The sequence below is a fragment of the Delphinus delphis genome, chromosome 18, assembly GCF_949987515.2.
Source record: "Delphinus delphis chromosome 18, mDelDel1.2, whole genome shotgun sequence".
Taxonomy (NCBI): Eukaryota; Metazoa; Chordata; class Mammalia; order Artiodactyla; family Delphinidae; genus Delphinus; species Delphinus delphis.
Window position 1 is genome coordinate 78376882 of NC_082700.1, and position 15678 is coordinate 78392559.

At 43.0% G+C, this 15678-nt stretch overlaps 1 protein-coding gene across 9 annotated transcripts in view; it reads left to right on the forward strand.

Moving 5' to 3' along the window:
- The window catches only part of UPF3A (UPF3A regulator of nonsense mediated mRNA decay), a 40217-nt gene that overhangs the window by 11683 nt on the left and 12856 nt on the right, over nt 1-15678 (forward strand). For 3 of the 9 annotated variants that reach the window (XR_009516752.1, XM_059995537.1, XM_059995539.1), the window contains one exon: nt 12170-12318. Coding sequence is in view for 8 of the 9 variants with exons in the window: in XM_059995537.1 (XP_059851520.1) it covers nt 12170-12318 (149 nt within the window). In the remaining variant the exon portion in view is untranslated. Of the gene's footprint in view, nt 1-1054; nt 1216-2929; nt 3225-12169; nt 13272-15678 lie in introns of those variants that run through there. The other 6 variants (XM_059995534.1, XM_059995535.1, XM_059995536.1 and 3 more) reach the window with 5 other exon arrangements.

A 15678-nucleotide genomic window follows, 5' to 3' on the forward strand; every position in this document is an offset into this window, starting at 1 on the left:
AGGTGGATAGTGTCAGAACTGGGTTGAGTCATGGGACACCCAGCCTGTGCTGGACAGCTGGGGAGGTGGTGTTGGAAAAAGCTTTGGCTTCAGAAATATTGTAAAAACAGTTCATAGGTGCACAAAATTATTTGTTGGATGGATGGAGACTTATACTGTTGCACTGCCCTGTGGTTTGCATATATTAATTTTTTAATTAAAAAAAGATACACTGTTGTCTGAAAGGATCCCCCACAGGCAGGGAACATAGTCCACTGATGAGAAGCAGCTGGCAGCGTTTGCCTGACGGTCTATGTTTCATCCTTAAATGGACTCGTTTAGTCTAGGTGTATCTGTGTGTAGTTTTTGTCTCCCGCAACTTACATAAGTTCACTTTTATAAGTGAGAACAAAATTCTCACAAGTAGACTTCGGTTCATGTTCTACAAACTGACTGTACCTGTGGTACTTAAAGTTCAAAGAGCAGGAACAGGGAGGAAGAGGCCTAATTTCATACCTAAACGAACGTATCATAGGAACCTTATAAATCTGTTTCAAGAAAGAGAGTAATAGGTGTTTTTAAAACTATTCTCAGTCATTAATATAAAGCCATCCTTTAAAAAAATTTTTTTCCTTATTACTGAAGTAATACATGTTCATTTTAGAAAAACTGGAACCTGTAGATGAAAGGAAAGAAAATAATTTCATTTCTGCCAACTAAAAATAATAACTCTTAACACAGTGTTGCAAGCCTTTTAGAGGTTTTTCTATGTGTGTGAATGAACATGCAAATAGAAATTGGATCATTCCACTTTGTAACATTCTTTTCTTCGTTAATGTAATATCTTTTTTATCACATTATCCTAAATTGTTTTTCATAACTAGAAAGTATTTCATTGAAAGAATGTTCCCCTGTGTATTTAACCAAAAACCTGTTCATTGGACCTTTAGCTTATGTTTTTTTGCTATTCAAACGTTTGGGCTCAATATTGGTGTATATTTTAAATTATTTATTAAATACCTTCTTTTATAATATATTCCTAAAGTGATATTTTACTATCATTATAATTTCTCAGCTTCTCAAGAAATCAGAAAAGGGAGAGGAGTCAAGCACTGAGAAGCCAAAAGAAAGAGGAGAGGAAATTGACACCAGAGGTGGGAAACAGGAACTCGGTCCCAGCTGTGTAGTCGTGAAGCCCAGGCCCTTGGAGAGCTCGCTGCAGGAGCTAAGGGAAAAGTGAGCCGTGCTTTTGTTTCTCTGACCACGTTAAGCACCCGAGGTTGTCATCGAGTTGTGGTTGTACATCCTTTGTCAGTATGAGTGCTTGTATTTCATAATCTACCTGGAATTCAGGAGTTTGCTGGGCTGCTCTTGCCCACACCTTTGTCTCTCCTTGGCCAGCAGTCACGCTGATGGTGGACTGCTCAGTCTGCATCCTCGAGGCTGTCTTCAAACAGGGAAGTGTCCTGGTATTGTTTCCTCCATATCTCCTCTCCTGGTTATTCTCTTGGATTCCTGCCTCTGCACTTCCATCTTCAAGATCTCCTTCCCACTCTCTTTACTTGGTGATTTTATCAGTTTGTAATTTTCCTCTGTCTTTTGAGATATCTTGCCCTTTTGATCTTCCAGACCTCCTTCAGTGTAGCTGCAGAATTGTAAATTGGAGAGCCTAGCCTTTTAGGTGCTGGAGATCTTCTGTGATACAGAAATAGAGTCCCAAGTGCTGCCCTTTCTCTGTTGGAGTGGTCAGTCCTCTGGTCCCGCCAGGATCTGCCCAGCAGCCGTGGATGCTGGTGTCCACGGGCCCCGCCTCTACGTGGCGGGGGTGTCCCCCGCCTGCTCACGCACAGCGGCTCATGAGAGGAGTTTGAGCAGAGTGCTCTGGGGACGGGATGCACGGCAGCCTCTGAGCAGGGAGCCCCTCCCTCCTGGGTCTACAGTCAGGGGGCCGTGTGCAGCTGGGATTCTTGTTCCCCTGACCCAGGGCTCCTCCCCATGTCCTGCACGTGGGTGCCTGCAGAGCTTCCTGGAGCCCAGGACCACTCTGCTCAGAGGGGTGGCTAGGGGTGAGTTTGGAGGGGAAATGGCAAGGTCGTGGGATGAGGCTGCTTTTCGCCCAGAATCACAGTACTCGGAATGACTTCCTACTACCTTTCTTGCACGGTTGTGATAAAGGTTTCCTTTCTTCTTTATAGGGATTCTGGTTAATTGGTTTGTTTATAAGATTAATTTGTGCATGACTGTCAAATCTGTGATCATTCTGGTTTATGTTACGGGCATATCTCTTATTATTGCTTATGATACAGCAGTGCCTTTGGCATGTTTCTGGCACAGATTTGTGCTTGTAGCTCTTTTTGTTCCCATCAGCCCTGCTGCCATTGCGTGCGGGGAGCCACAGACGTACGTATACGAGGCTCGTGGAGAGAAGGACTTTAAGAACCAGATGAGCTAAGCAGCAACTTATTTACTTACTGTTCCTTTAATTCAGTTTGATATATGCATGCATTAATTTTTTTAGTTAATTTTAGCTCTGCTTGGAACAGAAACTCAGCTGTAAATACCAGCTCTGTGTCACGACGGATGTGCACCTGGGCTGCTAGGAAAGTCCCTTGAGCACTTTTAGTCTCATTTACTTTATCTGTAAAAAAAGGGAGGATTATATTTACTAAGAACTATAAAAATATGTGTATATGGTACCTTAGCATAGTGCCTATTACATATGTGTGACTCAAGTGTAACAGTAAATATTGTTACTACTATTGTTTATTCATGTTTTCAAAAGTTTCTTATTGAATGCCTGTCGTGTGCCCGTCATGTGCAAACTTGGCACTGCAGTGATGAGCAGACTTACACATCCCCTGTCTGCTTTTGAACTTGTAGTCTGGAGGGGAAGACGGGTAATTGACAAGCAGTTTATGGAAGGTTATTGATAATTTGTGTTGAATCACAGGTCAGAAAATGACAGTGATAAAGAGCAAAGGGACGTGGAGAGAAGATTCCGAGAAAAAGAACTTGAAGCACAAAGATACCACTTGGATGACAGCAGTAAACATAGAGCTCGCTATGAGTTGGATGAGTTTTCAGGAAGAAGCAGAGAAGAGCTGAAAAGGGGGAAAGGGTTCACCCCAGACCGAGGGAAGAAGGGGAGCCAGGACGGGGGCGGCCCTGTGGGGGCAGCAGAGACACCAGGAAGGGAGAAGAGTGAAGATGAGCTGGCACCCCAGAAGGAGGACGCGGGAAGCAAGGTTCTTTTATTCACTGGGGATAACCTTTCACTTCATTTTCGTCTGCTCAGAGTATCAGCTGTAATCCTGCAGGCTTACAACTGCTTTTCCAGACAGAAATGTTTTATCTAACCAAGAGCCTTGAGGTGTCTTGAGGTGCAGGATCGTAGCTTCTGACAGCGTCCTAGGGAGCTCACTGCCCTGAGAGTCTGTATTTGCAGAGCAGTTATTCTTGTCCAGTGAGAGGCACCAAGTGCTGAAATGAAACCAGCATCATCTTTTCTCAGAGAATCAATTGTTTTTTTAACCAGGAAAGAAAAAGAACCTTTTATTTAGTATAAAACTGGCACATTCACACTATTTGCTTGAGAATAAGTAATGGAAAGATTATACATTTTACCCCTAAGACAGTAAGGAAAATATTAATGACATGTCCTGGTGCTTTCTTTTACATCATTAACAGAGTTACGATTTTTTTAAATTGAAGTTTAGTTGATTTACAATATTGTGTTAGTTTCAGGTGTACAGCAAACTGATTCAGACATTTTTTCCAGATTATATCCCAATATAGGTTATTACAAGATATTGAATATAGTTCCCTGTGCTGTACAGCAAATCCTTGTTGCTTATCTATTTTATGTATAGTAGTGTCTATCTGCTAATCCCATACTCCTAATTTGTCCCTCCCTCCTTCCCTCTCTCCTTTGGTAATTATAAGTTTCTTTTATGTGTCTGTGAGCCTGTTTCTGTTTTGTATATACATTCATTTGTATTATTTTTAGATTCCATATATAAGTGATATCATATAGCATTTGTCTTTCTCTGTCTGACTTAACTTCACCTAGTATGACAATCTGTAGGTCGATCCATGTTGCTGCAAATGGCAGAATTTCATTCTTTTTTATGACTGAGTAATATTCCATTGTATATAAACCACATCTTCTTTATCCATTCATCTGTTGATGAGCATTTAGGTTACTTCCATATCTTGACTACAGTTCTTTTACCTCAGGATTGGTTTGGCACTTCTGGGCCTTTTGTGGTTCTATATATATTTTAGGATTATTTGTTCTAGTTCTGTGACAAATGTCATGGGTATTTTGATAGGCATTGCATAAAATCTGTAGATTGCTTTGGGTAGTGTGGCCATTTTAACAGTATGAATTATTCTGATCCAAGAGCATGGGAAATCTTTCTATTTCTTTTTTTGAGGTACGCGGGCCTCTCACTGTTGTGGCCTCTCCCGTTGCGGAGCACAGGCTCCAGACGCGCAGGCTCAGTGGCCATGGCTCACGGGCCTAGCTGCTTCGCGGCATGTGGGGGCTTCCCGGACCGGGGCAGGAACCCGTGTCCCCTGCATTGGCAGGTGGACTCTCAACCACTGTGCCACCAGGGAAGCCCTCTATATCTTTGTATCATCTTCAATTTCTTTTATCAGTGTTTTATAGTTTTCAGCATATAGATCTTTCACCTCCTTGGTTAAATTTATTCCTGGGTATTTTATTTTTTGACATGATTTTAAATGGGATTGTTCCTTTACTTTCTCTTTCTGATATTTCATTGCTGGTGTAAAGAAACAACAGATTTCTGTGTATTAATTTTGTATCCTGCTACCTTGCTGAATTCATTTATTAGTTCTAATAGTTATGTGTGGAGACTTTAGGTTTCTCTATAGAAAGTATCATGCCATCTGCAAATAATGACAGTATACTTCTTCCCTTCCAATTTGGATACATTTTATTTCTTTTTCTTGTCTGATTGCTGTGGCTAGGACTTCCAATACTATGTTGAATAGAAGTGGTGAGAGTGGGCATCCTTGTCTTGTTCCTGAATTTAGCAAGAAGGCTTTTAGGTTTTCACCACTGAGTATTATGTTGGCTGTGGGTTTGCCATAAATTGCTTTTATTATGTTGAGATATGTTTCCTCTATACCCACTTTGGTGAGAGTTTTTATCATGAATGGATGTTGAATTTTTTTTTTTTTAATTTACTTTATTATTTATTTTTGGCTGCATTGGGTCTTCGTTGCTGCATGCTGGCTTTCTCTAGTTGTAGAGAGCGGGGGCTAGACTTCGTTGTGGTGTGCGGGCTTCTCATTGCGGTGGCTTCTCATTGCGGAGCACGAGGTCTAGGCGCGCGGACTCTATAGCACAGGCTCAGTAGTTGTGGCACACGGGTTTTAGTTGATCCGCGGCATGTGGGATCTTCCTGGACCAGGGCTCGAACCCGTGTCCCCTGCATTGGCAGGCGGATTCTTAACCACTGCGCCACCAGGGAAGTCCGGATGTTGAATTTTGTCAGATGCTTTTTGTGCATCTACTGAGATAATCCTGTGGTTTTTCTCTTTCTTTTTGTTAATGTGGTGTATCACATTGATGGATATGTATATGTTGAACCATCCCTGCAAGCCTGGAATGAATCCAACTTGATCATGGTGTAATGATTCTTTTTATGTGTTATTGGATTTGATTTGCTAATATTTTGTTGAGGATTTTAACATCTATATTCATCAAAGATATTGGCATGTAATTTTCTTTTTTTGTAGTGTCTTTGTATGGTTTTGGTATCAAGGTGAGGGTGGCTGCATAGAATGAATTTGGGAGTGTTCCCTCCTCTTCAATTTTTTGGAATAGTTTTAAAAGGATAGGTGTAAGTTCTTCTTGTATGTGTGGTAGAATTCCCCACTGAAGCTGTCTGGTCCTGGACTTCTGTTTGTAGGGAGTTATTTTTTATTACAGATTCTATTTCACATCCAGTGATTCGTCTGTTAAAATTATATGTTTCTTCTTGACTCAGTTTTGTTAGGCTGTATATTTCTGGAAATTTGTCCATTTCTTCTAGGTTGTCCAATTTGTTGGCATATAACTGTTCATAGTGTTCTCTTATGACTTGTATTTCTGTGGTATTAGTTTTTATTTTCATGTCTTTCATTTCTTATTTTATTTATTTGGGTCCTCGCTCTTTTCTTGGTGAGCCTGGCTAGAGGCTTGTCAATTTTATTGATCTTTTAAAAAAAACAGCTCTTGGGCTTCCCTGGTGGCGCAAGTGGTTGAGAGTCCGCCTGCCGATGCAGGGGACACGGGTTCGTGCCCCGGTCCAAGAAGATCCCACATGCCGCGGAGCGGCTAGGCCCATGAGCCATGGCTGCTGAGCCTGTGCGTCCGGAGCCTGTGCTCTGCAATGGGAGAGGCCACAACAGCGAGAGGCCTACGTACTGAAAAAAAAAATACAAAAAAAAAAAAACAGCTCTTGGTTTTATTGATCTTTTCTGTTGTTTTTTTAATCTCTATTTCATTTATTTCCTCTCTGATCTTTAGTATTTCCTTCCTTCTGCTAGCTTTGGGTTTTTTTTGTTCTTGTTTTTCTAATTCTTTTAGGTGGTAGGTTAGGTTGTTTATTTGAAATTTTTCTTGTTTCTTGAAGAAGGCCTGTATCGCTATGAACTTGCCTCTTAGAACTGCTTTTTCTGCATCCCGTAGATTTTTGTAAGGTTGTGTCTTCATTTTTGACTCAAGGTATTTTCTGATATCTTCTTTGATTTTATCGTTGACCCATTGGTTTTTTAGTAGCATGTTGTTTAGTCTCCATGGGTTCATTCTTTTCCCATTGTCCTTTCTGTGGTTGACTTCTAGTTTCATACCACTGTAGTCACAAAAGATGCTTGAAGTAATTTCTGTCCTCTTAAATTTGTTAGGCTTGTTTTGTCAGCTAACACATGGTTTGTCCTAGAGAACGTAACATGCGCACTTGAAAAGATGTGTATTCTGGGTTTTTTTGGATGCAGTGTCCTGTAGATATCAGTTAAGTCCAACTGGTCTATTGTGTCATTTAGGATTTCTGTTGCTTGATTTTCTGTCTGGATGATTGGTCCAGGGATCTGATGTCAGTGGGGTGTTACAGTCTCCTGCTATTATTATATTATTGTCAATTTCACACTTTATGTCTGTTAGTATTTGTTTTACATATTTAGGTGCTCCTCTGTTGGGTACATGTATGTTAACAAGTATAATATCCTCTTCTTGTATTGATCCCTTTATCATTATATAATACCCTTCGTTGTCTTTCTTTATGGCCTTTGTTTTAAAGTCTAATTTGTCTGATATGAGTATTGCTACTCCCGCTTTCTTGCCATTTCCATTTGCATGAAGTATCTTTTCCCATCCCCTCACTTTGTCTGTGTGTGTCTTTCACCCTGAAGTGAGTCTCTTGTAGGCAGTATATTGTAGGTTCTTGTTTTTTTATCCAATCTACCACTTTTTTGATTGGAGCATTTAGACCATTGACATTTCAAGTAATTATCAATAAATATGTACTTACTGACATTTTAATCCTTGTTTTCCAGTTGTTTTTTGTAGTTCTTTGTTCATTTCTTCTTTTTCTTCTTTTTGTTTTTCTTTCTGTGGCTTGATGATTTTCTTTTGTGGTATGCTTGAGTTTCTTTCTTTTTGGTTTTTGTGAATCTATTGTATATTTTTTATTTGTGGTTACCATGGAGTTTGAGTATTTTAACCCATCACTATATCTATTTTCTTTACACTGATAGTAATTCAAGTTCAAAAACATTCCAAAATACTTACATTTTAAAACTCCCCTCCCCCACATTTTGTGACTTGTAATGTCCTGTTTTACATGTTCATGCTTATCCTTTTACTGTTAATTGTAGTTATAATTGCTTTTACAGTTTTTTTTATTGTTTTTTAACCTATGTACTGGCTTATTTAAGTGATCTCCAATCATTTTATATACTTGCCTTTCCTGTAGATCCTTGCTTCCTTTCTATTTAGAGAAGACCCTTCAATATTTCTTTAAGGGTAGGTTTAGTATTGCTGAATTCTTTTAGTTTTTGCTTGTCTGAGAAATTCTTTATCTCTTCTTCTATTCTAAATGATAATCTTGCTGTGTAGAGTATCCTAGCTGCAGGTTTTTCCCTTTCAGGACTTTGAGTGTATCATGCCACTCCCTTCTGGCCTGAAAGTTTCTGCAGAGAAATCAGCTAGTACCTTCTGGGGGTTCCCTTGTAACTAACTCCTTGTTTTTCTCTTGCTACCTTTAGAATTCTCTCTTTATCTTTCACTTTTGTCATCTTAATTCTGTGTCTTGGTGTGGGTCTGTTTGGATTCATCTTGTTTGGGACCCTCTGTGCTTCCTATACCTGGATATGTGTGTCCTTCTTTAGGTTTGGGAAGTTTTCAGCCATAATTTCTTCAAACACATTTTCAATCCCCTTCTTTCTCTCTTTCCTTCTGGAATCCCTATTATGTGTAGGTTGGCACATTTTATATTATCCCATAGATCTCATATTTTGTTTTCATTTTTTTAAAATTTGTCTCTCTGTCTTCTTCTCTGATTGGGTGATTTCCATTATTCCATCTTCCAGATCACTTACACATTCTTCTGTGCCACTTAGTCTGCTGTTCATTGCTTGATCGTTTTTTCTCTCAGAAATTGTCTATTTTTGGTTGCTTCATCTTTATAGTTTCTAGTTCCTTGTTACAGTGATCTACATTTCTATCAATAATCTTTCTTAATTCAGGTAGCACCTTTATTACCTCCTTTTTGAACTTGGGGTCCAGTAGACTGATGAGCTCTGTTTCATTATTTGTTCTTTCAGGAGATTTCTCTTGTTCTTTTAATTGGGAGTTCCTCTGCCTTTTCACTCTACTTAATTTTCTCTGTCTCTAAGAATTTAGGAGAAAGAGTTATCTACTGAGGTCTTGAAAGTGTGTTTTTATGTGGGACTGTCCCTGTGCAGACGGTGTGTATTCAGTGTTTTTAGTGCCAGGGCTGGTTTTGGTATGCCCACCAGCCACGTCATTCCTCAGGTGTGCTGTCCGTAAGCCCCGTGATAGGGGTGTGGTCAGTGTTGTACTATCCAGAGCCTGGGCTGGCTGTGAGGTGGGGCCTCCTCTCTGCTCCGTGGCTGTCACTGCCCTGTCGGGGGTGGGGGCTCTGCTCCCCAGTTGTTGGAGTAGAAGCCCTGAGGGTCGAGTTCAATCAGGCTCCGTTGCTCTTGAGTGTCTGCCCCAAAGGAGGTGAGTGCTGAAGCAGCTGAGGCCACAGAGGACCTAGGCGTCACCTGTGTAGGTGTCCACAGTTCTGCTCAGAAGCAGCCCGGGGTCGCATCCCTTTCTCTGTTGTGTTCATCCCAGATCTCACGCAAGGCTGTGGTGTGGAGTAGGCTGGGGCTGGGGGTTGGGACGTTGTGGGTACAGGAATTGAGGTGGCTGCACTGCTGTGTGAGACCTGTCTGCCCCAGATCCAGCACTAAGCTGCCATGTGGACTGGGCGGAGCCAGGGGCTCACACTGACAATGGCTGTTGCCGCCCCACCTGGACCCCACCCGAGACACAGGTCTGTCTCTTCACTGCTAGGCCGAGTCTCTGCCCAGATCTCATGCCAGGCTGTGGCGTGCAGGGAGCCATGCCAGGGTGTTCACCCCTTCAGGTCTGGAGTGCAGAGAAGTGGCAGCTGTGACTGCAAAGCTCTCTCCACCCTGATTGTCAGCACGCTGCACAAAGGCCCTCCTTGTGAGTAGAGTCCCAGCTTCTCCAGCACCTCTGTCTGTCTCAGCGGATTTCCCAGCAGGCAGGGGGGCCGTCTCCTCCGTGCGGGACCCTAGGACTGGGATGCCCAGGGTGTTGCTCAGCCTGCCTGCTCCCCGGGGTGAGAGTCCACCCACGAGGACTTTCTCCTCCTTACAGATCTCCCCGGGGCACAGGTCCTGACCCGGTGCCTTTCTTTCTGTCCAGGCCAGTTACGTGGAGCTGTTTCTTGCAGCTTTGGCTGTGTAGAGGGTCTTCTGCCAGTTTCTGTGAGAACCATTCCACAGGTAGATGTGTTTCTGATGTGTTTGAGGGGGGAGATGATCCCCCTCCAAGAGCGTTCTGATTATTAGTGGGTAATGAGGTGGCTGTAAACACCCAGGCCAGCTCTGCACAACCGGCATGGCATTGGGATCACAGCGTCGCAGAGGAGCACTGTAACGGGTCATCTCCCTGCCAGGCCCGGCCCCGTGGTGCTGGCCAGCCCTCACAGCCTGGCGTCCAGGTGAGCCGAGGGCACGGAGGCCTGGGCTGCAGGCCGTATCCACGTGCCCCGCCACCCCCGACCCTGGCAGCCTCCCTCTGTCCTGTGTCTGATTCTGTCATTTCAGGAAGCTGTAGAAATGGGAGCACAGCATGGAACCTTTTGAGGCTGGCTTTTTCACTCAGCATAATCCCCACAGATCCATCCAGGGGGTGGTGGGTATCAGCGATGTTGATTTTTATTTCTTTATTTATATTTTTTATAAATCTATTTATTTATTTTTGGCTGCGTTGGGTCTTTGTCGCTGCGCGCGGGCTTTCTGTAGTTGCAGTGAGCGGGGGCTACTCTGTTGCGGTGCGCGGGCTTCTCCTTGCTGTGGCTTCTCTTGTTGCGGAACGTGGGCTCTAGGCGCACGGGCTCAGTAGTGGCTCGCGGGCTCTAGAGCGCAGGCTCAGTGGTTGTGGCTCACGGGCTTAGTTGCTCCACGGCATGTGGGATCTTCCCGGACCAGGGCTCGAACCAGTGTCCCCTGCATTGGCAGGCGGATTCTTGACCACTGGGCCACCAGGGAAGTCCCGCTATGTTGATTTTTAAAGTGTCTGCAGTGAAGGCAAGGCCAGCCCCAGCCAGAGGGAGTCTTTCACCCTTGACCAGCCCCGTCCATCTACTCAGAGGTTTCTGCAGTTACTGTAGCCTCAGAGCTTTCTGCTGGGTTCGTTCACGCGAGCACTGGTTTCTCACCTGCCTCTTCATTTAGCAGCAGTGAGTGACGGGCATTGGCACAGCTTTGGGAGTGGGAACCCGAGGTGACTCTCCCGCTCAGTTAAAGCTGTGGTGCTGTAGTGGCGATAAGGTGCTATGTGTCATAGCTCCTTTCTCACGAGGTGAGCTGCGATGTCCTCCTAGAATCCGTCTGTACACACAGACATTACCCTGCGAAAGCAGAGCCGTGCTTTTGGCCCCGGGCAGAGGTGGTGTGTGAAGCCTGTCTCTCTGTCTACATGGGATTCGGGTCTGTATGGCCTGCCAAGCCCTTTCCCACCCTTCTCATTGGCCAGGCTGATATTAAGGAAAAGAACATTCTGGTAAACCCCATGGTGGTAACTGTGGGGCCTCCACACACAGCCCAGGAGTGGGCAAAGGTGAGTGGTGAGCCCTGGAGAAACAGCATAGGACGTGCCCACCCGAGTCACACTGCCTGGCCCCTAGGTGGCCGTGGAAGGCTATGGCTGCTGCTCCGCCCACATGAGCAGACGGCTCCCTCGGGTGGGTCCACGGCAGAGCTGACTGGCTTCCCCAAGGCTGGTCCTGGCCTGCAGAATCGCTTTGTCCTTCCCTGGCTTTGCTTTCCTCATTCCCTGAAGCAGTTTCATTTCATTTTATGTACTGTATCCAGGAATGTTTTTATCCCACCACCTCTAAGAGATTAGTATGATGGCTGGTTAGCATTTTCCATAAAGGGGACAGTTGAGGAATAAGCTACACAGAAATTGCTAATTACAAATGTGTGTGACTGTTCAGGTCATAGCTCTAAAAAGCCACATCTCTAGAGACCATGCCTCATTATGTTCCAGACTTCGCATCCACCCTGCGTGGCGAGTTTGAGGGGCTGAGATGAGTGTGTCTGAGTTTTCACCTCTCAAAATAGGAGGGAATGCCGTGATTGTATTAATTCCACAGAGTCTTCTGGCTTTGAGCAGTAACAGTTTCCCAGACACTAACTTTACTTACAAGTTATTATTAACTGTCTTTCTTTTTCGTGGCTCTTTTTTTTTTTAATCTCAATGCCTGATTTCTGAGATAGTGCTGTGAAAAAGTCTGATTTTTAGCTTGATTTTCTTTAGATAATTAGGATTATCAGGCCCTAGAAATAGATAGAGCTGTTGCCCCCTCCTGTATTGCTGGCCCTTGGAAGAGTAACACGCTCTCTGTCCTGGCAGGACCGACCAGGCTTGCAGCTGTACCAGCCCAGAGGTGGCATCCGAGCCCGTGAATGTGATGGAAGACCCCCTGAGGAGGGCCGTGACGGGAGGAGGGGTGAGGTGGAAGATTCACCAGGGGCTGGAGCTGAGAAGAGCGAAGAGGCAGAGTGAGTCAATGTGCATGTTGGTGACGTGGGTGGTCTCCCACCCACACTCTGTGGATTAGAGAGGGCATTCCTTCCGGAAGCATGTAAATTAGCCTGGAATAAAACCGACAAGGTGAAACTACTCCTTATAGAGAAACTAGAACTATGAAGGTGGCATAGAGATACCTAGAAACCATTCTCAAGCGATCTTTTAAAACTTTGAACAGAGTTATAGATTTGGCCATTTCTGATATAAACTAGTATATGTAATTTAGCCAAAGCAGAAGAAAAATAATCTCCTTCAGAAAGTAGCAAAGTATGACCAAAACCAGAAGAAAGCGAGTATTGTATCAGTGCGAATTCTGAAGCATTTCAAACATGGTGTAGGAATAACTTGGACTTTCAGTTTTACACATTTGTAAGTCAATGGTCTGTATCTCATTGTGCTTTTTGTTGGTTTTCTGTGAGCTGTAGTTTCTGGAGAGTGAGCAGCTCTCATTTTATAACCATTGTAATTCAGTCGTTCATGCACCTTCAGTCGTAAGGATTAGCTGAAGCCTGTCGTGCTGCATTCCCTCTGATAGGAACTTTAACACCGTATAAAGCCCAACAGCTTTAATTGTTGCCCTTTTAACAATACGACCACTGAATTGACGAAAAGAGTTCCAGTCTTTTGATGGAGTGCTCATGTTTTATAACATAAATGGCATTATTTTAGAGAGGAATAATTAGGTATGGCATCTGGAGTCTTTCTTTTTGCAGTCTGAGGCAGTTTTTTCATAACTTAGTGTAGTTTTCTGCAGCTGTGCATTCTACAGTATTTTTTCCTTTTAGTGAAATTTTTAAATGTTAATGCTTTTGGCACTGTGCTTTGAACCATTTATTAAATAAAAATTTTAGTTGCTATGAATTTGAACTCCAGTTATGGTACTTTTCCTATATAGAATTATATATAACAAAATACTGCTTTTTAAAACGTAACTTTAATCATCTGAATATTTCACTTATTATATCTATTCCTTATAAAATATAAAATGTTTATAAAAAACTGAGATTTATTATTAAAAAAAACCTCTATGACTGTTAGACATAAGGTCAGTTTCAAGCATTGCTGTGCTCGTGTTCTTGACTTACGAGCTCCGGAAGGTGGGGGAGGGGAGAGAAGAACTTGCTGTGGATTCAGTGAGTTCCAGGTGATCCAGCAGCATCAGCTCTGGCTGAAAAGGGCTAGATAGTAAACACTTTAGACTTTATAGGCTATACGGCCTCTGTCACAACGATTAAATTCTGCCATCATAGTGAGCCTTAAAATACATTTACAATAGAAAATGAATGGGCAGGGCTGTGTTCCTATAAAACTTAATATATAAAAACAGGCAGCACACCATATTTGGCCTGTGGGCCATAGTTGGTTAGTGTTCAAGATTCATGGTTTAAAACAATGGTTGTTGTACTTTTTGGTCTCAGGAACACTTTACATTCTTAAGAATTATTAACAACCCCAAAGGACTTTTGTTTATTAGCTAGATTATATCTATTGATGTTTAATGTATTCAACATTAAAGCAAAAATGTTTAAGCACAAGAATACATAAACACATGTTCTTTTTATAGCTGTCAGAGTAATAACATCAATACACATCATTTTAGCCTCTGGAAAACTCCACTATACACCCGTGAGAAGATCACAGTAAAAAGGCGAGTAATGTCTTTTAGTCTCTTAATGAGTAATTATACCCAAGGGAGGGACCAAGATGGTGACATTGGAGGCTCCTGAACGTCCCTCCTCCCATAGACACACCAAATGTACAGCTACACACACAGAAGTTCCCTCAGAGAAAAATCCAGAAACTAGCCAAGCGACTCCTACACACCAGACAAATGAGTCAATACCCACATCGAAACAGGTGGGAAAGTCGGAGACAACCTCTCACCATAAGCCCAAACCCCAGCACAGCACCATACAATCGCAAGGGAACCCCCAGTTCCCAGCTTTTTCCTGAAGAAAAGCTAGGGCTGCCACATCTAGCACCCCGACTTTTAAGGCTCCCCATCTGAGGGATGGACCTTTAAATCACCTGGTTCTGAAAGCCAATGGGGCTTCTGTCCATGAGACCCACAAGATAGGTGTGCATGAGAGCCCTCTCTGCAGCTATCCCCCCAGGTCTCCGCACAGGAGCAGGCAAAAACGCTCATCTACCAGATTCTCCCTGGAAGGGTGGACTGCGTACTCTTCTGGTTGCTACTTGAGAGCCCAGATTCTAATCAGCCTGCACGTGCGTGGAAGTGGACTGAGACATTGATGGGTCTTGGCACACCTTCCACTACTGGAAGCCACTAAGAACAAAGACAGTAGCATGGACAATCATAAAGGTTTGAGAGGCAACCACATACTCTGGCCAAGCTGATTGACAAGGTTTATCTCCTACATGAGACTATTCTGTCCAGACTGGGAGAGGTGGCTGTTTTATCTAATGCACAGAAACCAACACAGAGACTCAAGGAAAATAAGAAATAGGGGAATATGTTTGAAACAAAAGAACAAGGTAAATATCTCGAAACTGATCTTAATGGAGATATGTGATTTACCCAGTAGAGTTCAAAATAATGGTCACAAAGGTACTCACTGAGGTCAGGAGAGCAATGCAGGAGCACTGTATGAATTTCAACAAAGATATAGAAAATATTAAAAAGTACCAAACAGAAATCATAGAGCTGAATCTTATAATAACTAAACTGAAAATTTCAATAGAGGAGTTCAATAGCAGACTAAATCGAGTGGAGGGAAGGATCAGTAAACTCAAAGGTAGGGCAGTAGAATTCATCCAGTCAGAGGGGCAAAAAGAAAAAAAAAAAAGAGTAAAGATAGCTTAAGGGACTTATAGGATACCACAAGAAGACCAATATGTGCATTATAGGGGGTCCCAGAAGGAGAATAGGGAGGGAAAGGGGTAGAAACGTTATTTAAAAAATAATAATAATGGCTGAAAACTTCCATAACCTGTGGAAAGAAACACCCAGATACAGGAAGCCTAAAGAATACCAAATAAGATGGATTCAAAGTGACCCACACTGAGACATATTATTATATTGTCAAAAGTTAAAGAAGACAGAATCTTAAAAGCAGCAAGAGAAAAGCAACTTGTTATGCACCAGGGAACCGTCACAAGACTGTCAGTGGATTTTTCAGCAGGAACTTTGCAAGTCAGAAGGGTGTGGGATGTTATATTCAACATACTGGAGGGGAGGGTGGGAAAACACCAACCAAGAATACCCGGCAAAGTTGTCCTTCAGAATTGAAGGAGAATAAGGAGTTTTCCAGACAAAGCTGAAGGAATTCATCACCACTAGACTAGCCTTACAAGAAATGTTAATAGGAGTT